This window comes from Schistocerca nitens, chromosome 2 (genome assembly GCF_023898315.1).
Source record: "Schistocerca nitens isolate TAMUIC-IGC-003100 chromosome 2, iqSchNite1.1, whole genome shotgun sequence".
Lineage (NCBI taxonomy): Eukaryota > Metazoa > Arthropoda > Insecta > Orthoptera > Acrididae > Schistocerca > Schistocerca nitens.
The window spans coordinates 1064707086-1064733068 of record NC_064615.1 but is presented as its reverse complement, the minus strand read 5'-3'; the positions used below and the strand labels follow the sequence as shown (position 1 = coordinate 1064733068).

Genomic DNA, 25983 nt, shown 5'->3' with positions numbered 1-25983 from the left:
GTTCTCGTGTCCTGCAAACAACCCATTCCCATACGGCGACCACTCGCGACACGCGTTCCCGGGCTCCTGCCGCCTGTTCATTATGTGCTTGCGAGATGGCTCACACAAGGTCGGTGGCTGTCCTCCTGGCTACGCCTTCAATGCAGAGTCCCGCAACTGTGAGGTGGCTACCGCTGTGCCGGGCTGCAGTGGTCGCATCCTGGGCTCATAATCGGACACTGGTTAGAAAATCGAAAGACAAGATGTGCTATGTTCTGCCAGGAGAAAAGTGCTCCTGTGTTCTGTCAGTCAGTAAGAGCTTGGTCGTCACTGCCTTCATACAGGTGGAGCTCTCAATGTACCACCAGAGTCTGCTGTCACTGGCTGTACAATTGTTTCTCTAATTGTTTTCAACAAGAAACACATTTTACTTTTACTTTTTCAAAGTTATGTAAGCCACTCTACACTTCCACCTTTAAAACTAGTTTTGTTACTTTGTAAACAGTCAACAAAAATTGCATTTATTATGAATACGGACAACTATAAGGAAATATGTTTTCACCATTGATAACAGCTTAAAAATTCCTCTGTGAACAATTGCAAATGTCTGCCAGAGAAGATTTAAACCCACATCCCTACTGTTAGTCAAGAATACTCTTTCTAAATAACAACCTGGTGGATACCCCAAAGATTGAGTTGAAGCTCTAACCTGCCTCTATTTGTTTCTTTCTTATCCATCCTCTGCAGAAACTCTTCTACAATGACCAATTATCAGTACATAAGGAATTATATGTGGGTAGCCTATGATAGGTTTCAAGGCAGGAACTGATTACACACTTGGGGCAATTTTATGGAGTTGAACATTCATGTTGCCTCAGGAGTGTTTACTACATGGGGACCAGAATCTTGATCTGATAGCAACAGATAGGAATTTCTGCCATCCAACATATTGTGTGCCATAGTCAAGCTATTCTCTGCGCCATATAGTTCCTGCCAGATGTTGCTTCTGCTGCACTAGGAATGACACAGAGTGAACACTGCCGGATTGAAGCATTGCCTCATATTCCACTATTAATATAAATATTGGCTTCATAAATAATTAAACCTAACCATCATATCAGAAAGGTATAAAGCTAAATAATTTATTTTGACTAAGGAAATAAACGTGGATGATAGAATTTCTCTGCCACTGGATTGACTGATTTCTTTATTAATTCATGAAACAATTTACATTGCATGGATTTCTTCATTCAAATCATTGAAAAATTTTCAGCTTAAAATTAATTTCTTATGCAGTAGTTGTCAATGAATTTTCTTTTAATCTAATATCTAATTACATTTTTTTTCTTACCTAATAATTATATCAAAATACAGACAATGGAAACTCGTGGTAGGAATATCAACAATGTAAGAAAAGATAGATTGCTACTTACTGTAAAGGAGACATGCTAAATCGCAGATAGGTACAATTAAAAATACACTTACATAGAGCTTTTGGCCACAGCCTTCATCAGCAAAAGAGAAACACACACCATCACACATACAAGCAAGCAGAAATCGTGCACACATGACTGTCTACCTCAGTATCTCAGGCCGAAATGCATTACGATATACTACTTCTTAAATTAAGTAACCTGGTTTAATTCTGGTACGCCAGTATCATAAAAACTTTTACTTTGCAAATAATCTTTTAGTTTTATTTTGAAAGAGCAGATAGTAACTATGTCTTTTATATGTTGTGGTAATTTATTATCCAATTTGATGGCATTGTACAATAAACATTGCTGAGTTTTAACTTTATCTTTTGTGTTCAGGTGCAAATTATAGTTGTTTCTAGTTCCATAATAGTGTACTAAACAATTTTTAACATAGAAGTAAAAATTTTTTAACACGCATAACACTCTGAAGAATATATTCACAAGGGAATGCATTTAAAAAAGCTCGAGGCAATGAGCGTTGCTGCACTCTGGGTAATTATATGTATTTCTCTTTTTTGCAGTCTGTATATAGCTTGAATATTTTTCCTGTTCACTCCCCAAAGAATTTCAACATAACTAATTGATTGAGAAATAAATCTTATTTAGGTAATGTACCAAGATAATAACTGTAGTATCTTTCATTGAGATCTTTCTTATATATAGGAGCATTGAGTGAGCTGAATGCTATTACAAAATGTCTTTTGTGTAGTTCATTGTATTTTTACTACCCTCTCAATGAAACCTTGATATTAGCTGTGCTTACATCATTGATATTTTTAAATCCAAGCACTGTATTATGTGGGACTAAGTTTTTGTTCTCTGCCTTCCTGTCCACTAACAGAAAGTACATTTGAGAAATGTTACATGAATTAGAGGGCACTATTTCTGATTAGGCCCATCTTCTTAACAGATGAGACTGCAGATGGTGAAATGTAACCAGGTAGGAGATGGATAGACATGTGAATACAATGAAACTTGTGAACTACATAAAGAGTCTGATCTTTATTTATGAAGCAGCTACAGTGCTTTGTTGTGATTCTCAGCAGTTGAAATTAGTATACAGTTTTATTCAGTTTGATTGCTGGGTCATTTTGGTCCAAATTACTAATGCAGACCGATGGCTATCAAAATGATTCTACCAGAAATAATAGTATATACACTTGGAAAAATGATTTTGCTTCTGCCATATTTCTTGTTAAATCCTCCTTTAATCTCTGTTGCTGAGGCAATGTATTACGAAAAGCCTAATATAAAATGGTCCAGTTACTGGAGATAATCTTGTAAGTAAACTATGGAAAATTATAATCCTCTTGAGGGGTCAAGATAACATGAATATCTCCAAGTAGAAATGATTAGTTAGTGAGGCAACCAAAAATTACACCAAGGTAAAACATTTCCTGACTTTATGATGTGGTGTTCGCAAAAGGCTTTCTTCAGACCATCAAAAATTCAAAATTATGGACAGTATAATAGACAAAGAAGTATTCCCTAGTAAAATTCACTAAACGTATCAGTCACCAGTTTCAAAAGTTTATTAGGTAATTGGTTACTGTTTTGATAAATTAATTCTGCACAAACATTACATTAAATGTGCAATATTTCATCAGTTATACATATTTATTAAAAGATACAATATAATTAGGTACAAGGTATTTACTTACATATCATCAGCTACTTATTTCTTTCCAAGAAGTCACATCCTGAACAGAAGGATTTGTCCACCAAAAGTAAGAGTACATTTTTCTAGAGAAAGTTGAATTGGTCAGCATTACAATCAGTAAGTGCAATTCCCACTACCGTTGACACAAACACTTCAAAAGCAGCACTCAGAACCTGTGTTTCTTTCTGATGGGGAGAAAAGATGAAAAGGTTAGATCAGTGGGAGACAGTTTGGGAGGAAAAGGGGGAAGGGGACGATGGGTCTTTCAGGAATCAGACCACAAGGGACTACCTTTCAAGAACAGGAATGCAGATCAAACTGAAGGCGATTCCCACATGACATGGTTCTAAGTGACCTACTCTCTATTCAGTCTCATTCAATCATTTCCTATATTCTCCTTCAATAAAGAACCTGTGATACCAAAAACTAGGATTTTTTGAGCTACTGTCAGCTGTTCTGACAGTTGCACCTCCCAAAGGTAAGTACTGGACAGTTCATCTATGTCTTTACAAATTAACACATACCTGAATGTAATTTTCCTCTTGACTGCTTTATAGAAAGCTTTTTAATTGTATATTTCAACACTTCTTGAGCCAACAAGATACTGGAGAGCGTTATTTATGTAATATTACTTTCCACTGTTGTGTTTGTGTTATCACTATTATTCTCAAACATCAATACAATGTGGACAACAAATTTCTTATGAAGAATTCATCAGTTGTGAGGCTGCAGGTAGTAGTCCCAACTGTGTTTATGTACCAAAAACAAATCTTTTAAAAGTAAAACTAGAGATATATTTTTGGAAAGCAAGGGTCATATTGTCACATTCTTTATTTGTCTGTGGGTCATTTCTTACAATGATATTCGACATGTAATGTTTGCATAAAGCTTACATATACATAGAGAATACAATGATATAGCGGTATACAAATTAATGCATGATTACACTTACAACCCACAAAAAATGTCATTAAAAGTAAAAGGCACCAACGATAATATACACTACTGATCATTAAAATTACTAAACCAAGAAGAAATGCAGGTGATAAACGGGTATTCATTAGGCAAATATATTACACTAGAACTGACATGTGATTTCATTTTCACGCAATTTGGGTGCATAGATCCTGAGAAATCAGTACGCAGAACAACCACCTCTAGCTGTAATAATGGCCTTGATACGCCTGGGCATTGAGTCAAACAGAGCTTGGATGGCGTGTACAGGTACAGCTGCCCATGCAGCTTCAACACGATACCACAGTTCATCAAGAGTAGTGACTGGTGTATTGTGACGAGCCAGTTGCTTGGCCACCATTGACCAGACATTTTCAATTGGTGAAAGATCTGGAGAATGTACTGGCCATGGCAGCAGTCGAACATTTTCTGTATCCAGAAAGGCACGTACAGGATCTGCAACATGCGGTCGTGCATTATCCTGCTGAAATGTAGGGTTTCGCAGGGATCGAATGAAGAGTAGAGCCACGGGTCGTAACACATCTGAAATGTAACGTACACTGTTCAAAGTGCCATCAATGCGAACAAGAGGTGACCGAGACGTGTAACCAATGGCACCCCATACCATCACGCCGGGTGATACGCCAGTATGGCAATGACGAATATACGCTTCCAATGTGCATTCACCGCGATGTCGCCAAACAGGGATGCGATCATCAAGATGCTGAAAACAGAACCTGTATTCATCCAAAAAAGTTATGTTATGCCATTTGTGCACCTAGGTTCGTCGTTGAGTACACCATCGCAGGTGCTCCTGTCTGTGATGCAGCGTCAAGGGTAACCGCAGCCATGGTCTCTGAGCTGATAGTCCATGCTGTTGCAAATGTTGTTGAAGTGTTTGTGAAGATGGTCGTTGTCTTGCAAACATCCCCATCTGTTGACTCAGGGATCGAGACGTGGGTGCATGATCTGTTACAGCCATGCAGATAAGATGCCTGTTATCTCGACTGCTAGTGATACAAGGCCATTGGGATCCAGCACGGCGTTCCGTATTACCGTCCTGAACCCACCGATTCCATATTCTGCTAACAGTCATTGGATCTTGACCAACGTGAGGAGCAACGTCGCGATACGATAAACCGCAATCGCGATAGGCTACAATCCAACCTTTATAAAGTCGGAAATGTGATGGTACACATTTCCCCTCCTTACACGAGGCATCACAACAACGTTTCACCAGGCAACGCCGGTCAACTGCTGTTTGTGTGTGAGAAATCGGTTGGAAACTTTCCTCGTGTCAGCACGTTGTAGGTGTCGCCACTGGTGCCAATCTTCTGTGAATGCTCTGAAAAGCTATACATTTGCATATGACAGCATCTTCTTCCTGTCGGTTAAATGTCGCATCTGTAGCATGTCGTCTTCGTGGTGTAGCAATTTTAATGGCCAGTAGTGTAGTTCATTTTTCTGTAATTCCTTGGTATTCACTCAGCACTGCCAGGAAACGAGAGAAAAAGGGAAGGAAAACAGCATCGACATTTTGACATGAAATATTATTTCAAACATCACCACATACTGGAAGTGATTCTATATTCAGTTTTAAATTTGTTACAGTTTCACTTTGCAATATATACTGACATACTATTTAATTTTTTACTTCAAGATATTCTTTAACACTGTAAGGGCAGATATAGATCAGATGGCTCTTCAATTTCCTTTTAAAAAGAGAAATACATTCTATCATCTTTATATACTGTGGTAAACTGTTGTACAGTATGTTTCCAGTATTAATAAGTTCTTTGTCTTTTAATTTTAGCCTATTTCTCTCTATATGACAGTCATTTTTTTTCTTGTATTATGTTCATGATATTCTCCATTTCACACACACACACACACACACACACACACACACACACACACACTGGCACCACTGTTAAAATTTTTAGTTCTCTGGATTTATTTCTGCAGCATTCTCTAGGTGATACTTTTGCAATGCATTGTATGGGTCTCTTTTGTAATCTTAATACCCTTTGTGTGCACATTTGTAGCATGTTCCCAAACCAGGATGCTGCATGAGAGGTGCGAATGGACTAGTCCATAATACATTGTTTGTTGAGTATGTCTGTTTACTGACTTTGTGACAGTTTTCTCATCAGGAACATGCTTGAACCTATTTTGCTGCGAAATGTATTTTTAGAAAAAGTTTTTATACTTGATTTCAGATTCCTAGAAAATTACGTCACTTTTCCATGTAATTGCCAATGTTGATGATCTGCTAAGTTTTTCATCTCCTCAGCCTACAAGCTCTCTGCCTGGAAACTGAACATGTTGTCACCAATGGTGATGAGTTTGCCAACTTCAATCCCTGGTCCAAGAGGCCATTGTCCCAGGCACAAGAAGAGATGTGTGTGTTACTGAAAATTTAAACTGAGAACCTCGTGGGTCACATAGTGAATCAGTTACTTTTACCAAATGCCTAATGACCATTTTTACAAAATTTGATATTTGTAAGGTACAAAAGTTCCCAACAGAAATGATAAATCTTATTCTTCGTATGGAAGTGCACTGTAGTTGAGGTCGACTATCCCAGATGGAAATTTCCAGTGAAAGCTACATCTCATTTTGGTGAGCATTTTGCACTACATTGACCCACCCATGAAGTCAGCCAAATAAATTCACTTTCCACCCCAGAAAACGGTAGACATCATTGTTTACTTTGAGTTACTTGCATTTTCTTTGGTTTAGTGAAGCTGAATGATGCTACTACAATGACAGTTGTTCTGATTCCGCAGTGTCATAGGATATCCTCATCTCACCACTGCTATAATGTGAGAAAATAAATCAACTTGCCAAAAGTGATCCAAAAATGTTAATTTGCCTGATGATGTTCACTCTTTATTTTGCTCAGTAAGCATTCTCTGTGCCCAACTTGCATATACTTTATGATAGATATCTAAGCTTTTCCTTGATAGCTAAGATAATAGTGATGCATCCAGCATGAGCAAATTCATCAGCAAAAGCACCAGTCATCAGTCACCAACAATATCACACATTTTTGGTCCACTTGCTGCAAAATTTATTGGATCTGGATACTGGGACTGCCCCTCTGCTCCTTATGTGCATTTGTACGGTTACTTCTACAGTATGTTCTTGACACCATTGTCTAGCTTCTCCTTCAAGCATTATTGTAAGCCAATAAGCTTGGTACAATGTCTGATGCACTCGGGCAGCTGTGGATCCTTTTGTATATAAAAATTAAATTACAGCATACAGTTCGGAACTGGCAAGAGCAATGATTTTCAAAGCCATTGTTATATCTTTTACCCACAGGCAAATACTTACTAAATCAAAACAATGGCTTATGAGGCTAGATTGACAAAAAAGGACACCCACACCCAGGGGCAACGGGTGGCCCTCTTCACACTTTTAAAGTATTCCAAGTAAACTAAATACAGGAAAGAAATATCAACAGGTCATTTTTGAACATTTTTTCCATGTCACCCCTTATCATCCTCATTCCCAGCCCTAGTGATATCTTGCTCAAAAAGTATGTTAACACGAATAGAGTCATTTTTACAAAAAATTTGCTTGAAATTGCTTTACATATTTCTGAATTGTGCTTTTATGTCATCCCTTTCCACCTCTGCACTCAGCCACAGGTTTTCTAGTGGTGCCTTTATGCCACAGTAATGTTTTCCCAATAGCAAGTGTAACACCTCTCAAATTTGGTAGTAACTGCTTCAGGGGTGTTACAGAGATATGCTGATACTAATGTGTCACTGTCCAGTATTATGAAAAGGATAAAGACAGCTATACACTTACACTTTTGAACAAAAGGCCTCTTTGCCAGTTAGAAAATACACATACATTCACACAAGCACAACTCACATACACATGACCACTGTCTCTGGACCCTGAGGCCAGCCTCAGCAGCCAGTGATAGTGGTCATATGTTTGTCTTTTCTAATTCAGCAGAAGACCTTTTGGCCAAAAGCTTAAATGTATAGCAGTCGTTTTCTTGTGGCTGTCTTCAATTTGGTGTCTGCTCTATATGGTGATAAGTAATCTACCCTTTTCACAATACTGCTGTTATTCCATCCTGGACCTCCCACTGAGTTATGCTTCTATTCCACCATATTCTCACTACCATTCCCACCATCACCCTCATAAGAGGTAGATGGTTCTTACCACCATTTCAGATGGTAAGTGGAATGTGTACCAAGTTTGGTTGAAAGTGATCCAGTGGTTTATGAGACATACATACAATGTTTTGTGGCGGCGTTCGTAGCGACAAACAATTCGCTGTAGAAACGGCTTACGAAGTCACCGCCACACTTATAATAGTGGGCCGACCGGTCCGCTGGAACAGTGAACAGAAAGATGAAAACCCAAACACTCTGATTAAATAAAAGTCAGTACTTATCTTTATTAACGAAGATACAGAAACACAGTAGTGAACTCCGTGTCTACAGAGATCTGTCTAGTTCGAGTCGGAGCGGCTAGGTCAGCGTCGGCTGACGACAAACAACAACTATGCTGCGATGAACACACAACTGACTAGCAAGTACACAATTCGGTGGCGAGTATACAACTGAGCGGCGAGTACAGAACTGTCCTAGCGCTCGCGACTCCAGCGCTTAAGAAGCCAGAAGCCAGCGGTGGCGCGCGCAGACTTGCGGCGATTTCCTGTCTCGCTGGCGCTGCTTATGCGGACGGCGTCCGGACTTTGATGCTGCCAACCTTTTGGCAGCGGGCTTGGGTGGCATTACTGGCTAGGATATAACACTCCTCCCCCCCCCCCCCAAATCGCCGCACCGTCGTTGAATAATGACGTGGCGAGCGTCGACGGCGGGGGAGGGGTCGGGCCGCAGGCGTAGCAGAAGAGACCGGGGCGGAGACTGTTGTCGGTGGCAGTCCCCGGTCCGCACCCCAGCATTGGCTGCGCGGGGCCTCGGGAAACACCGACTGAAAACCGAGGTCAGGGTGCACGCCTGTGACCACGGGCGCAGCTTCTGGTACTGGACGCGACGGGGCGTCGGGACCCACGAAGAGAGGCAGCGTCTCCTGACGCTGCGTCGACGGCTGCTGAGTGGGCGCCGGACAAGGCGCTGCGGTGTCAGACTCCTTGGGGGTGCCCAAGGAAAGCGGCTGCAGGACAGGCTGCACAGCCACCGCGTGGGAAGGCGGCCCGGCTGAGGGGTCGACTTCCATCAGCTCCGAAGGCGGTGGCGACTGAAGAGGGACCGCAGGCGCCGGAGCGACCACCTGGGGCGCTCCCGGATGAAGCTGCGCGGGAGGCATCAACGGGACGGGCTGTCGGCGTGGTAGCGGCGACGGCTGCTGCTGCTGCCCTGGGGGCGGCAGCGAAGTCGGAAGGCGCGGCTGGAACCCGCCGTGGACCAAATCTGTGGACAAAGAACGAGCGGCAGAATCCGGCCGGCCAGCGCGGCGCAACTGGTTCTGATGCCTCCTGTGCACCCCAGTAGCACCTTGAACAGTATAAAAACCGCGACCCTGGACACTTATCACGGTACCACGTTCCCAACGACGGCGACCGTGATAGACTCTGAAAAAAACGGCGTCGTTGCGCTGAAAACGCGTGCGATGCTCAGAAGCGGCGGGTCGATCCGGGGGGTGCAACAACCGTAGTAGGGTGCGATGACGACGGCCGTGGAGAAGCTCCGCAGGCGAAGGGCCGTCGCGTGGCGTGGTCCGGTACGACGACAGGAACGTGATGACGGCCTGCTGACGAGAGTGCGTAGCACGAAGGCGGTCCATATGATCCTTGAATGTGCGTACAAAACGTTCCGCTGCACCATTCGATTGAGGGTGGAACGGCGGAGTAAGAACATGGCGAATGCCATTGGCAGAACAAAAACTTTCAAATTCAGCAGAGGTAAATTGTGGACCATTGTCAGACACTAAAACTCCTGGAAGACCCTCAATACAAAAAATTGAAGTCAACGCCTGTATAGTTTGTGCAGACGTTGTAGACTGCATGGGCACAACAAACGGAAAATTACTAAATGCATCTATCACGATGAGCCAACGAGAATGCCAATATGGACCAGCGAAATCAATATGTACTCGCTGCCAGGGACCGGCAGGGCGTGCCCACTCAAAATAGCGTTGAGGCGGAGCAGCTTGGTGTTCGGCACACGTCGAACAATCTGTAGACATCTGCGTAATCTGCTTATCAATGCCGATCCATGTACAATGACGGCGGGCAAGCTGCTTGGTGCGGACCACTCCCCAATGACCTTGATGCAACAAGTCGAGGACCTTGGATTGGAGCACTTGGGGAACCACTACACGAAGCTGGTCATTCTCGGTGCGTAACAGCAAAACTCCGTGCGAAACAGACAACAGACGACGTTGCGGATAATAGCGACGAACCACAGGATTCGATATGTCCTTTGCCTTGGACGGCCAACCACGTTGAACAAAACGTAATAGTAAACTCAGATGAGGATCCGTAGCTGTCTCACGTGCCACCTGACGATAATCAATCGGAAAATCCCGGAGGGATTGATGCTCATCGGCGTCAATCTGATGGCAAGAGTCGTCAGAGGAATCGAAGACATCATCCGCAGCAATCGGCAATCTAGAAAGCGCGTCAGCGTTTGCATGCTGAGCTGTAGGGCGATACAGTATCTCATACTGGTATTGTGATAACAAAAGAGCCCAACGTTGTAGTCTGAGCTGTCCGCTGAGGAACTGGTTTAGACGGATGAAACAGTGACGTCAGGGGCTTGTGATCTGTTACTAAATAGAATGGTCTACCATAGAGGTAGTGACGGAATTTTGTGACACCGAACACAATAGCCAACGCTTCCTTGTCCAATTGGCTATAATTACACTGAGCTTTGTTTAGCAATTTAGAGGCGAACGCAATAGGACGTTCGGTGTTACCGACTCGGTGAGACAACACAGCACCGAGACCGAAAGAAGAAGCATCACAAGCTAACACCAGAGGCTTGTTAGGGTCGTAATGGACCAGACAACGATCATTCAATAAAGCCTCTTTAAGCTGCTGAAAGGCTGATTGGCAATCAGCTGACCACACAAACGGAACATTCTTACGGCGGAGACGATGCAACGGTGCAGCAATCTGTGATGCATTAGGTATAAACCTAATATAATATGTCAATTTGCCAAGAACTGCTTGCAATTCATGCAGATTGCGAGGGGCGGGCAAATCACGAATAGCTGCTAAATGTGACTGGGAGGGATGAATGCCTTGAGCATTAATAACATGTCCCAGATACTCCATCTCCGTAAGGAAAAATGAACATTTATCGATGTTGCAACGTAGGCCTGCCTGAGACAACACTGTAAACAAACACTCCAAATTACGGAAATGTTCAGCAGGCGTCCGACCGGACACAACAATATCGTCTAAATAGTTGCAACACGATGGCACATTAGCCAGAAGTTGTGACAAAAAACGCTGAAAAACAGCTGGAGCTGACGCACAACCAAAAGGCAAACGCAGAAAACGAAACAACCCCAACGACGTGTTTATGGGGCAATTGCAAATATGCGTCACGGAGATCAATTTTGGAAAAGAAACGAGCTTCCCCTAACTTATCCATCAGCTCGTCCGGTCTAGGCAAAGGAAAAGAATCAATGACAGTCTGAGGATTAACTGACGACTTAAAATCAGCACACAAACGTAACTTGCCAGACGGTTTCTTTATAATAACTAAGGGAGAAGCCCACTGGCTCGCTGAAACGGGTTGAATAACACCGTTGTTTTGCCAACGACGAAGTTCATCTGCTACAGGTGCCCGGAGGGCGTGAGGCACTGGACGAGCACGAAAAAATCGAGGCTGAGCATTATCTTTTAACGTAATATGAGCGGCAAAGTTCGCAGCACAACCTAGTTCGTCTTTAAATATGTCACTGTATTGTTTACACAAATCGGTTATGCTGTCTTGAGGAACAACAACAGAATTAATTTGCAACACATTGTCTTGGATAGACAGGCCAAACAAGTCAAAACAGTCTAATCCGAAAATGTTTACACTGTCTGTAGCGCGGAGCACTGTGAATGAAACTGTTTTTGTATTGCCACGGAATGTGGCTGGCACGCTACATACACCTAACACAGGAATTTGTTCTCCACTATAAGTAGCCAAAGAATGTTTTGCCGCTGAAAGTTTAGCGCGGCCGATAGCCGCATACGTAGCACTATTTATGAGAGTCACAGACGCACCAGTGTCTAATTGAAAATTGAAGGTCTTATCCTGGATGCGTAGCTTCACAAATAGTTTATTACACTGTCTCTGGATCGGTGCAGCGGAGGCGGAAGACACACAATCAGCGCGTTTAGCGCGTGTTCGCTGCTTACGACAACTCGTGGGTTGGGCGGGTGGAACAACTCCCGCTTCACTGGCAGTCTGTACCTTACTTTTTACAGCGTTTGAAGTACGCTTGGGTCGCATAGCAGAGGGCTGGGTGGGTGGCTTATTGCGAACAAGTTTATTACCCACACGAACCGTGGAAGAGTCTTTAAACGCGACCTTCTGGGCGGGCTGGCTTTGAAGAACATGAATATCCATGGGCTGGGCAGCACTAGAATTGTTCTTGCGTTTACGCAAACAAACAGTCTGGATGTGTCCTTTCCTTTGACAAAAGTGACAAACCGCGTTTCTTAACGGGCAACGTTCACGAGGATGAGCAAGAACACACTTAGGGCAAGACTTAACTCTATCATTTTGCACACGCGGCTGACGAATGTGTTTAACATGACGCGGCCGGCTAGTGTTTACAGTCTGACTCTGCCGGTGGGGCCGCGGGCGTGACATAACTCGCTTAGCACAGGCAATTTGAGAAATACATGGCTGATCTAACTCACACTCAGCATAGTCAAAAGTATCTTGGGCTTCAATAATGTTCATCACAGTCTCTAATGACGGGTCAGGCAACTTTAAGATAGCAGCACGAATACGAGAATCTGCAATGTTTTGAGTAATAGCGTCTCGCAACATGACATCACTGTAGGAAGCTCCACACACACAATTAAATCGGCACTGACGGGTGAGGCCCCGTAAATCTGTTAACCACTGTTTATTAGATTGATGTGGCAGTTTCTTTAATCTGAAGAACTTGAATCTGGCTGCTGCCACATGAACTCGCGACTCGAAATACTCAGCAAGCTTGTTAACAACAACGTCATAGTCTAAAGCTTCTGGCTTGGATTCCGGGAACAACTTACAAAGTAGTCGATAGACTTCCACGCCTGCCGTGGAAATTAAATAAAGCTGCCGCTCAGTACCCGTGATTTTGTAGACTGTCATGTGCGCCTGCAACTGCGCGAAATATTCTCGCCATTCTTCTCTTGATGCATCAAAAGCACGGAAAGGCGGTGCTGCCTGTGCTTGTTCCTTTTGTGTTGGAGGATTAGCCGCTTGTTTGGCGATTGCTTCCACCAGACTTTGTATTTGCTGACTCTGTAACAAGATCAACTGTTGTAATTCGGCAGACATAGTGAACACAAATTAAACCAGCCCCCAAAATTTTATCGCTATAATTAGTATAACCAGAAACAAGTTGAACCAGCCCTGCACACGAGTTCGGAAGCCCTCGTCGCCAGTTTTGTGGCGGCGTTCGTAGCGACAAACAATTCGCTGTAGAAACGGCTTACGAAGTCACCGCCACACTTATAATAGCGGGCCGACCGGTCCGCTGGAACAGTGAACAGAAAGATGAAAACCCAAACACTCTGATTAAATAAAAGTCGGTACTTATCTTTATTAACGAAGATACAGAAACACAGTAGTGAACTCCGTGTCTACAGAGATCTGTCTAGTTCGAGTCGGAGCGGCTAGGTCAGCGTCGGCTGACGACAAACAACAACTCTGCTGCGATGAACACACAACTGACTAGCAAGTACACAATTCGGTGGCGAGTATACAACTGAGCGGCGAGTACGCTCGCGACTCCAGCGCTTAAGAAGCCAGAAGCCAGCGGTGGCGCGCGCAGACTTGCGGCGATTTCCTGTCTCGCTGGCGCTGCTTATGCGGACGGCGTCCGGACTTTGATGCTGCCAACCTTTTGGCAGCGGGCTCGGGTGGCATTACTGGCTAGGATATAACACAATGATGATTATAATTCTACAGATGGTACATTATTTATGTGTAGTGTGATTAGCAGACAAACTATGATAACATATCCTCCGTATGCTCCCAGTGCATTTGATGTGATGTAGATCTTTGGATTAATTAATACTTTAATACAACATTTTCCTTTCCTTTTCATAAATTACAAGTACGATGAACTATTAATGCTATATAACTGTTACCTCTCTATCAAAATATTATAATAATGCCTTGGACAATGCCCACAAAATCCAGACTGATGATATTATACAGATAATTAATTATCTTACTTGAAATTTCATAAACTGAACTATGACTTTTACATTTGTTACTTTATTATTTTCTTTATTTCGAAAGAGAATGCAAGAAAAATTTGAGTATCTTTATATTATTTATGTTTTTGTCTTACAGTGAACTATTTTGTTCCCTCTTTTGAACCGATTGAGTCAATTTGTTACATTTAAATAATAATTAATATATATTTTTTATCTACATATACTGGGTAATCTGCTTGTTTCCAGTCTCCATAGTAGAAATGTCATTATCTGTGGCTGCTTTCTGTTTCTCTTCTTGATTTTGTTTTGTGTTCTGAGCTGTCACTTTTTTAAAAAATTTCAGATCCTAAGATTTCATTTGCACAACTTTTGTAAAATGTACAAATACATATCCCAATAATAAACTACTTATGGATCAATGGGCATTCTAGATAATTTAAAGAGTCTTATTTTTGTTTGCAATGACTGTATGATGCTTTCGCTATCCTAATACAGAACTGTATTTTTTTCCCAAAATAAGTTATATGATATTATAAGTAACTTGAATTTAGTAGTAGCATTAGGTACATGGTAAACTTCAACTGAGTCAACATCCTCTTACATGACCTATATTATTCTTATTGGATCATTAAGCAGATTAAATATTTTTTGTTACACTAAAAAAAATATATTGTGGCTAACCATGCCTCATGATCTGGTAATCCATTTACCAATAAAGAAACACAGACTTATTTAACTGCAATTTATGAGCAGGAAAATGTGTAACTGAACTAAAACAGCAAATGGATAGTAGCATCTCTCAGTGGCTGTTTTTATCACACTCTTGGAGTAAATTTACATTAAAATCATAGTGTTCTTTAGTCCTAAAACTGGTTTGATGCAGCTCCCCACACTAGTCTATCCCGCGCAAGCATTCTCACCTCTGTGTAACTTCTGTGCAACAAATATCCACTTCAAGTTGCTTATTGTACACAAGCCATTGTCTCCCTCTGCAAGCTTTCACAGTTCCTTCCATTTTTAGGCACTTTGTGCCATAAATTTCTTTTCAGCATTCTTCTACAGCACCAAATTTTAAAAGTTTCTGCTCTCTTCTTGTCTGAACTTTTTATCATCCATGTTTCACTTCTGCACAAGACTGCACCCCTGACAAATAAATATCTTCAAAAAAGACTGCCTAACTTTTAAATTTATATTCAATATTAAGAAATTTCTCCTTACCAGAAATGCCTAACTTGCTGTTGCCAGCGTGCATTTTATACCATCTTTAATGTGGCCATTGTCAGTTATTTTGTTGTCCAAATTGTAAACATCACCTGCTCATGTCTCATTTCATAATGTAACTCCTTAGCATCATCTGATTTAATAAGGCTATATTCTGTTACCTATGGTTTACTCTTTCTGACATTCATCTGACAATCTCATTTCAAGATATGTTCCATTCCGTATAACTGATCTTCTAAGTCCTTTGCCATCTCTGAGAGAATTAGAATGCCCCTGGCAAACCACAAAGTTGTTATTTGTTCTCCCTTTCCAAATATCTCATTAATTTCCTTTGCTGCTTGCTCAATGCACAGACTGAATAACACTGAGGATACACTGCAACCTTGGCTCACTCCATTCGCAACTACTGCTTCCCTTTCATGTCCTTTGACACTTACAAATCCAGTCTGATTTCTGTACAAGTTGTTGATAACCTTTCCCCACCTGTATTTTATCCCTGCTTCAGTGTGTATTTTAGTCAATACTGTCAAAAGTTTTTTGTAATCTACAAATGTTGTACATATAATTTTGACTTTCTTTAATCAGTCTCCTAAGGCAGACTGAATGGGAAATATTGCACTGCATGTACCTACATTTCAGTGGAACCCAAATTGATTTAGCTGAGCTTGGTTTGTACCAGTTCTTCCATTCTTCTGCAAATCACTTATGTCAGTATTTTGCATCCATGATGACAGTACACAGATGGTTTGGTAACATTTGCCCATCTTGTTTGTATATTGAATTATTAAAGGGTATTTTGCCTGTCTCATATGCATAACCCTCTACATATTCCTTTCACTTTTTAGCTTTCCCTTCTTGGCTTAGTACTGGCTTGACATCTGAGTTCTTAATATCTATTCAAATGCTTCTCTTTTCCACAAAGATCTCTTTAATTATCTTAAAGGTGGCATCTTATACACAGAAATTCTATCTGAAATATTCCGAAGTCTCTAGGTTTCTTCCACATAGACGACATTACCGCATAACTGTAGAAATAAGTGTTTGCAATGATTAAATTGCGCTTTGTCTAAAATTATACCAGGTGGCTTTCCCTATCATTCCTTATCCCGTCTGTATTGTTCAGCTATCATTCTTTCTCATTTTCCTACAACTGAATGGAGGAGGCAAGCAAAAAAGCTGTAAGGGATGTGTAATTTCCTCGTGCCTCCAGCCAGTGTTTTTGCTACTCCCAGGTTTTGGCTGATACTGTTTGCTGTGTAAATGAACACAAAAGAAGAAGCCAGGAGTTATCTGTCATTGTGTTTATAGAGAGTTGTACTCTGTTCATCCATGTTGAACCATCATACAAACAAACTCAGGCTCTGGTATCAGTCACCAGCTCATTGCTTAAGCATCTGGTATCGTAAAATGACTGAAAGTGGGTCTTAATTTTGTATTACGCTACCTCCATCCGCTCTAACCAGACTGCAACTTGAGTTGCATGAAAACAGCAACCCCAAGTGGGGCAGTGAAGATGGAGAAATAGTAGGGTACGAGTGGAGGGGGGCAGGGGGGGGGGGAGTAAGCACTGTCTGGTGAAGCGGCTAGGAGCGTAAGGTGGAAGGACAAGACTGCCAGATACGGTGTCAGGAGGCTGTGGGGGGTTGCTGGTAATGGAGAGCGGAAATGGAGAGTTGCAGAGAGAAGAGAGGAAGAAGACTGCTTTCACCGGTGTCCTTGCCATGTCATACACCACCTCTGTTGCAATCACTACACAGCTTCTTGTATGAGTATGCCCACCAATCATCTGTCCTCCGGAGTGAATGGCCACTACCAAACTATGACCAAGAGCAAAGTGGACCACCCTGATGCACAATACGCAGCTGAACATAACATGATTGATTTCAATGGCTGCTTTACAACCCAGACCATTTGGATCCTCCCCTCCACCACGCACTTTTCTGAAGTGTCCAGATAAATGTTATCATTACAACATTATCTCCTCTCCTGAAATTATTCCCATGTCATCATATGATAAACTTCCGTCCCCACACCCTCCACCTGACAGTTTCCATCTCCTCTGTCCTTTCACCTCCTATCAATTCATGTCCCCTCAGCATCACTGTGTGTTGCTCTCTGTCAATGAATCTCTTCTCCTCTCTCTGTTTCCCCCAACCCCACCCAAAGCTGCGTCTAGCATGCTTGTCCTGCAGCTTTCTAGTTCCTGCACACTCCCCCCAACTGTACCCTGCTAACCCTCCTCCTTCCCTGCCCCACTCAGTATGGCTGCTTTCTTTCAACACAACAACTGCTGTCTGGCCAGAGTGGCAGAAGATAGCGATCACCTGTGCATGAGATGTGCCTGGCTGTGTGTCTGTTTTCCTTTCTTTTCTGAGGAAGGCTTTGGTTGAAAGCTCAGTGTGCAACAGTCTTTTTGTTGTGCCTGTATGCAACTCAATGTGTCATCTTTGCAGAAGTACCACTGTATCCTTTTCGTAATTGTTGATATTTCAATCTTTACAGTGTATATACAAAATATTAAGAATTATCAAATAAGTGTCCAAAAATTGCAGTATTTCATGGTACAGTGGCATGCTTTTGGAAATTCTGCTGGGGGCTTAGAATCTCCTCAGTATGATCCTATCATTATCAGAAGAGTTAGCTCTATTTGTCTTAGAATGGAAGATTATTTACGATCAAAATTTCTGGATTCAAACAGGGAAAGATATATTTTAATAACAGCTAGTGATGTGCCCATTGTCTTGGTTTTGCTGTGGCTAAATACTGAACTTATTTTATGCAGTCTAAGGAATAGCCAACAGTGATATGAGAATAAATGTTTTGAAAATGAAGCTGCAAATTAATTGTTCAGAGTTAAAGGGTTGTTAGTGCAAATAAACAACAGTGCAACAATGTGACATCTTGAAAGTTATGAAGAGAAGTCATAAAGAACATATTTTCATCAAGAAAGAAGATAGTCTGGTCAAGAGCACTTGTCTTGGTCTGGAAATGCCTGTCATGCACTGAGGAAAGAGGAAGTTGGTGTTAGGAAAAGTGAGTACGTAGAATGTGACAAAATTTCGTATCTCAAAGCAGCTGCATTTGTCACTGTCTCCCATGAAGAATATGCTGATGAATGTCACGCAACAAACTAAATGTTTCCTGTTTTGCCTGATAGCTTACAACAAACTTGTCATAAGATAATGGTAATATTTTCCATTAACTTTCTCATATTTAGAGGAGTCAATACCACAATCAGTTTTTTTGTTAACTCACTTTAAGTTGAGCGAAACAACGGAATCAAACTAGCCTCAGCAGCCATGTGAATATTTTTACTCACTCTCTGGGTCTGAGTGATTTCATTTACATACTTTTTCAGCCTTTTTGGTTATACATGAACCATGACTGGGACTGCCAACTTTTCTGAGACAAATAATGAGGTGAATAAAAAGTATATTTCTAAAAATGAAGTATTTTCAAACTTTTTATTTACTTCAATACAAATCTTTCATACTTCAGACACTAAATGAAGGATATGGGGAAATATAATGGTAAACCACATTAGCTGTGAATTGAGATATTCAATTCAAAAAGTTTTAAAAACTATTTCATACATAAGTTATTAATATTTTATTATTTGTGCAACTGGTACTCATTGTACAACATCTTAAGCACACAAATCAATGGAAAAAATACAAACTTTGAGTTAATAATGTCCAAAACTTTATCTTTTCCTAGCTGTGGTGAACATATTATGTGGCATACCATTGTTTTCCTGTAACAAACATAGGACAGCTGAAAATTCTCACATTTCGTCTGCAGATGCATCTACAAACTCATCCTCGCTTGTAGATGTCTTCTTAGTTTTTATTGCTTTGTAGAATTTGTGGTACACCGGTGGTATCCAGTTCATTGCAGATATGAGGTCTTGTTTGTTCTTAAAGTCAATTGGAACTGACCTGGAATACTTCTTTTGAAGACTGATTCCTTCTAAGGTTGTAGGGCGACCTCATTTGTGGAAAGTGACTTTCTGACAGTCCTCCCCATGAATGTATTTGATATGAACAAGATTCCTGGGTCATCTGCATTGAGGAGGAGCTGTAAAGCATATCACAATAACACCTTGTGCCCTTCTGCTGAGATATTCTTTTGACTAAATGTAGATCTCGTGTCACTGATGCATACAAAATCTTCTGATGACATAAAATGGACACAAAATGCTCGCTTTTGGCCACTCTTCTACAGGATGCCCATAAAAAAACTGCCTGCCTTCTCTGTTTGACCTTTTATATTATCTTGACCTGCCTGGGCTTTTCTGAGATGTAACTCCTTCTGTACATTTATTTCTCTTAATTTTTCCAGGCCATTTTTTGCTTCTATCAGTTGAATTTCATTTGAATCACATGTTGGGCAAGTATCTGATTTTGGCAGTTTGAATGAAATATTGAAATCTTGAATGAAAATTCGATGATACTTGTCAAAAGATACTGGCTTTACTTTGATATCAGGACAGTATTCATCTTTATAACGGTTGTAGCAACTTGTATGGAATATTCAATCAACACACAGAATTTTTCACCATTATCTTTTCTATTGTAGTGACTTTTGTATTTTGGAATACCTTCTACATGTTTTTTGACTAAATGTACGTCTTCAGCCGAGTAGGCATGCGGTCTATTCTTGTGTTTGCCTCTTCTATCTTCTGATGGAGTAGTAGTCCCTGTCCACATTTTGGATTGTATGTTTTCTACTCTACCTCTGTTGTGCTGCAAACCATGGATGCTTAAAAATGCAACTTTACAGACATCAGTACTTCTGCCGTCCTTTATAAACTGTATCGTACAGTGTTGTTACGCCTACTAATTTCATTACCTGTATATCTTCTTTTTGTGGGTTCTAGCCGCATGGAACCAAACAAATACACATTTTGTATATTGAAGTCCCAAATGTTCCAGAATGACTTGTTTATACTTTGTACAAGCTTCTTACCAATGCATTCAAAACACTTTTTAGAACATTTACAGGAAGGTCATACTAAATTTCTCGCCCACTGTACCTTATTTTGTAGTATTTCAAGTTCACTATTCCTTGCAAGTTTATTCTGTTGTTGTTTGATCACTAGCTTTTTTTCCCTTTTTCTTGATGTTTTCATTGTGACGTCTTTATTCCCAGGGTCAGTTCTGTTGCACTCCTCTTCATTCTATTAAAAATATTTTTGTATGGATAGTGTAATATAAAAAAGTGCTGTTAACCAATAAAACTTCATCAATGATAAGATGAATAAAATGGTAACACACAAATACAAGAATATTTCTTTTTGTGAACATCACATGATTTAGAGAGGACAATGTAGTTGCATTAAAAGGTGTGTTGACTCTTGTCTTCATATCAACATCTTGTAAAAAAGTTGAATACAGAAGTAAAACAATGTAGCCTAACTAGCTAGCACAAAGATAAAGGTAACCAGCAAATAACAACATGATGTGGAGAACAAAACTTACTTGACTTGCAGTAGAATCTTCCATCTCCTCGTTTAAATCAATATCTGGATCATTAATGTCATCAAAACAGACAGAATCACTGGAATCACCAAACAATTAACTTAAAATTACAAAAATATTATAACTTCCCTCACTGCAATCTGCTGCTGCCTCCATTTTGAATTTGTGGGTTACCGTTGTTTCTCACCAGCGTATGTGGGTTCCCACAGAAACAAATTAACATTGTGCTGCCATTTGTCATCAATAAGATGAGCTTGTTACACCACCTAGTGTAGATCAGGGTTACCATTGTCTTACTGTACTTGGTTTGAAAAACTCAAATTTGAGGGTTACCATTGTCTTTCCCCATAACCTTCAAATATTGATTTTTGGTTGGCTTTAAAAAATTAATAAATGATGTTATATTATACATTTATGTTTATTTTTTAAAACAATAACTTCTTTATTTAAATTTATTGAAGTTCTGTCTCCATCTTCTCACTGGAATACACTCATGACCGATAATTTTTTTTCAATAAATGGCAAAATGAACTGTACAAGAAGCATATCAGCTACAATTTTTTAATTCTTTGATGACTTAAACACTTGATTTTAAGCATATACTGCCACTATTTGGAAGATGGTATTTTTTGTGAGAAATATTTCTCATCGTCCATTAATTCTCTTTAATGAATAAAGTTTCATAACATGAATCATCCTTGCCAATACCGTGCACTGGGTTGAATTTGTCTTGCAGGTCACTTTTTATCCAGTCAGAAGATTTCTCCCATTCCTACACCACTGAGGATTTTGACATTCTTATCCAGACAATATGTCGACTATTAAGAAAACTGCTATTTCTAAACATGATTGTAAAACTGAACAAAAAGCTACTTATTGGCACTCAATAAAAACCAAATATCAGAACAGCATTAACAGTGATGATGGGCAACAACAGTGTGCAGTTAACAATGGTAAAATGATTGAATGTTTCCATTGATAACTGAATGTGCTGAAAAGTGTCAACTGTTTTCATTCAGTTACTCCCACAGACTGGTTTCACTTGAAAGAAGTGAATAATTCAACCAATACGTAAAACTACAACCAGATGAATCGATTGTTTTCCAACAACCGACTGCATTACAACTTTTTCAACCTTGTATTCACTGGTTCTGGCTGTAGATGCCCTTCCATATGGCATTGGGGAAGTGCTGGTGCATAGGAACAGTGATGATACTGGGCAACTGATTGCCTTCCATCGAAGATGCTGACATCCACTCAAGACAACTACTCACAGATAGAAAAGGAGCCTTAGTGATTGTCTTTCCCATGTTTATCTTTTTTGGAATTAAGCTCACATTAACTATGGACAACAAACTACTCGTGGCACATTTCGGGTCACGATTCAGTCTTCCAGGAATGACAGCACAACACCACCAGCATTGGGCACTTTTCCCCAGCCATACAATTATGCCGTTAAATACAAGCCCACAGCACAACATGCAAATGCGGACACACTATCTTGTCTACCGGCTGGACCAGACCTGGCATCTGATCAGCAGGAAATCTCACAATCCAGATAGATATGGAATGGAGATGAACTGTGGATGGATTTACCACTAAGACACGCACCACAACTCAATCTTCTCATGAGTCATGCACCGTATGCATCATGGCTGACCCATGTACTTTGCAGAGAACAATAATCAGGGCTCCGAGTCTGGGCTCACCTCTAACACTGTCTGTCAGTAGTCCTGACAGAGACAGATACTATGTCATCATACTGGCTGCTCTGTGGCCTCAAGTTTTACAGCTAATGCATTGTGCTCTGGAGAATGTCACAGATCAAAGCTCTAGCACAATGACACACTTACAGGCCAGGTCTAAACAAGGACGTGGACGCTATGGGGAGCAGCTATCCTGCTTTTGCTCAGCATTAGGCAGTACCTACCCAGTCCTCAACCACCTGTTCTATGCCCCTGAGACCACATTCATTTGGACTTTGGCGGGTCCATATCTGGGCTCTACATGGCTAATAGCTCTGAACTCTAAGTGATCAGCAAAGCATGTTTGTCTACATTCTAGTCACTGAAGGGCTTCCCTGAACCACTGTAACAGACAATGGACCCAATTCAGGGTGACACCTTTCAAATGCTTCTGTATCTCCATGGCATAAAACACCTTTTTAATCTGCCATTTTACCCATTGTCCAATGGGCAAATGGAACATATGGTGTGGATGTTTAAGCAGCAAATATTGAAAGCAGTTGGTACCACCAACACCATAGCAGCATCCCTGCATTTGTACTGGACCACTCCCATTCCTGGTGGATTTCCTCCACAGGAGACAACTGTGAACTCTCCTCCATTGCCTAGCCCCACACCAGCAGGAACCCCAGGCCCGGCACACTGGCTGATATCCACAGAGCTCAGAGCATGGACATGTCCACTTGGGGCACACAACATATGGATGCCATCTACCGTAGTTACACACGTGAGTGGCATTTTATGTTTGTTGACACAAGACGTTTAGAGCACCAAGAGGTCGAGAGCACCAGCTTATCAACCAACTCTGTCCATGCCTGCCAACTGCAACACTGCCACTGGTCCACCCTGACCTCAAAAGCCTCCTTATCCAGTTTCTCAAATGCACCAGTGTAACTTACACTCCAGAACACCAGTGACAGTTTACAAGGATACGGGCAGACTCTTCAGCCATGGCAAACAATGCTCATGTTGCCACATTTCACCACGATGTCAGATGCACCTGGTTCCTAACACCGGCCAGTGGGCTTAAATGCTGGGACATCAGGTTCACCTTCTGAAGCATTGTCCAGGACACTTCCAGCCCTATGCACCCATTCCATGGGGAGGGATATGGTATCCCAACCTGGTGTCTTTGAAAGCTTACCAGAAGGCAGCAGACAGCATTGTTACAGCTATGAGCACTAGCACTGCCATGCCGCAGTGCTGGCCTCAATGGCCCACAATGTCACGCCCACCTCACCAGCTAATCAGTGCTTGTGGCAGAAATATAATGCTCGCCATGCTGGGGCTCCACTTTCAGTGGTGTGTTCATCTCACATTTGTGTTCCTAGTTTTCATGCAATGTTATTCTTGGTTATCTGTTTTGTATGTCTCAGGCTACTCTCTCAGAATTACTTATTTGACTTACTTATTTCTGTAGTGATGTCTCCACTTGGTCATTTCCTCAGTCTGTTCTTTGTCTTTCTACACTCATAATCCACTGTTGATGCCCCAGGCTTGTCAGCCTGACTTCAGTGAGCCATTCCTAAGCTTCGATCAAAGTCTGGTCAGAATAGTAAATGGTTCAGATAGGAGTAGAGGGAATCAACTAGCCCAGAATCAATCATAAGAGAGATATCAAAAACCATTTGGTTATGATAATGAATTTGTTTGCTATGTTGATGAGTGAATTACATAATATGAAAATGTTTGAACTGGTAAATTTAATGGGCTGGAGATTACATTTAGTGAAAGTTAAACCATGCTGAAAGAAAGTAATAGGGGTTAAAAGTGTTGAAAAGTGGGTGGCAGATGTCATGGTAGCTACAGAAACAGACATGGGAGAGAGAATCAAGACACTTCAATTAAATGTGAAGAGATGGAGAAGGAAACAATATTAATTTGCTCTGAACTATTCAAAGGAAACATGGTACAGTGATAGTAGAACGGCTGGGCTCACAGACATGAGAACAGAAGTGACTAAATTGCACAGTGAGATAAGTTGGGAAACAGATGCAAAGGGTAGAAAGCCTCAACAAAAGATAAATATTTGATATGAGAGCTTGAAGAGTGTTTCTGTGTAACCAGCAGACAATACTATAATGCTAGGATTTCCAATGGTATAGTGACCAGGCACTAGAATGTCCAAACTTGAGAAAAAAAGATCTGGCTCAATAAAGTCTGCTCTGTATGTAACTGCATCATGGAATGATAATAAAATTATGGATGTTTTGGCAGGCTGATTGCATGTGCAGTTCATATTGATGAACTCTGCCTTCAATAGCAGCCAAAACATTGAGAGTTTTTCACATAAAAGATGCAGTCACACATCCACAAGAATCTTACTGCAATGGACTCTGGCTGTGAATGTTCATATTCACAAATATCAAGCTCTTGACTTCCTGACTGCATGCTAGGACAGCTTTGAGAAAGGCATGAGTGGAGAGGCCAAAGTCACATTCGTGAAGAACCATTTGGTGGAACGGTTTCAGAGCAGGACTAACCAAAAAACTAGTTCAATGATTTTGCCACCATTGAGTCAGGGTTTTATAAATTTATGTTGCTGCCAACTACAGAAATTAGTCTGCAAAATGAATCTTGATATAGTCCAAAATCAAGGTGAGGAGCATGAAAGAGTTTTGTCAATGTTTGTATTAAAAACGTGGCACAAGGACATTATGACAACTTCTATGAAAGTACACTGTGTGATCAAAAGTATCCAGGCACCTGGCTGAAAATGACTTAAAAATTTGTGGTGCCCCTCATCGGTAATGATGGAATTCAATATGGTGTTGGCCCACCCTTAGCCTTGCTGACAGATTCCATTCTTGCAGGCATACATTCAATCAAGTGCTGGAAGGTTTCTTGGGGAATGGCAGCCCATTCTTCACAGAGTGCTACACTGAGGAAAGGTATCGACGTCAGCCAGTGAGATCTGGCATAAAATCGGTGTTCCAAAACACCCCAAAGGTGTTCTATAGGATTCAGGTCAGGACTATGTGCAGGTCAGTCCATTACAGGGATGTTATTGTTGTGTAACCACTCTGCCACAGGCCGTGCATTATGAACGAGTGCTTGATCGTGTTGAAAGATGCAATCGCCATCCTTGAAT

The 25983-nt window shown here is 41.2% G+C and overlaps 1 protein-coding gene across 1 annotated transcript; it reads right to left on the bottom strand.

The window, feature by feature from the left end:
* Nucleotides 1-941: 941 nt before the first annotated feature.
* On the bottom strand, nt 942-24086 carry LOC126235543 (uncharacterized). The gene is made up of 5 exons (XM_049944260.1): nt 24037-24086; nt 21148-21226; nt 13349-13523; nt 8956-9473; nt 942-1016 (listed from the first exon to the last, which is right to left on the bottom strand). The coding sequence occupies exons 1-5, from the start codon at nt 24084-24086 to the stop codon at nt 942-944; spliced, it is 897 nt and encodes a 298-aa protein (XP_049800217.1).
* Between the last annotated feature and the right edge of the window lie 1897 nt (nt 24087-25983).

What these genes read in the sequence shown, in the direction of transcription:
- LOC126235543 (XM_049944260.1), bottom strand. Translation starts at nt 24,086, where the DNA reads ATGGCAGTGCTAGTGCTCATAGCTGTAACAATGCTGTCTGCTGCCTTC. An exon ending in ATGCTGTCTGCTGCCTTCTG is followed by an intron (nt 21,227 to 24,036) that starts GTAAGCTTTCAA and finishes TGGTGATTCCAG; the next exon opens with TGATTCTGTCTGTTTTGATG. An exon ending in AAGATTCTACTGCAAGTCAA is followed by an intron (nt 13,524 to 21,147) that starts GTAAGTTTTGTT and finishes ATCTTGTTACAG; the next exon opens with AGTCAGCAAATACAAAGTCT.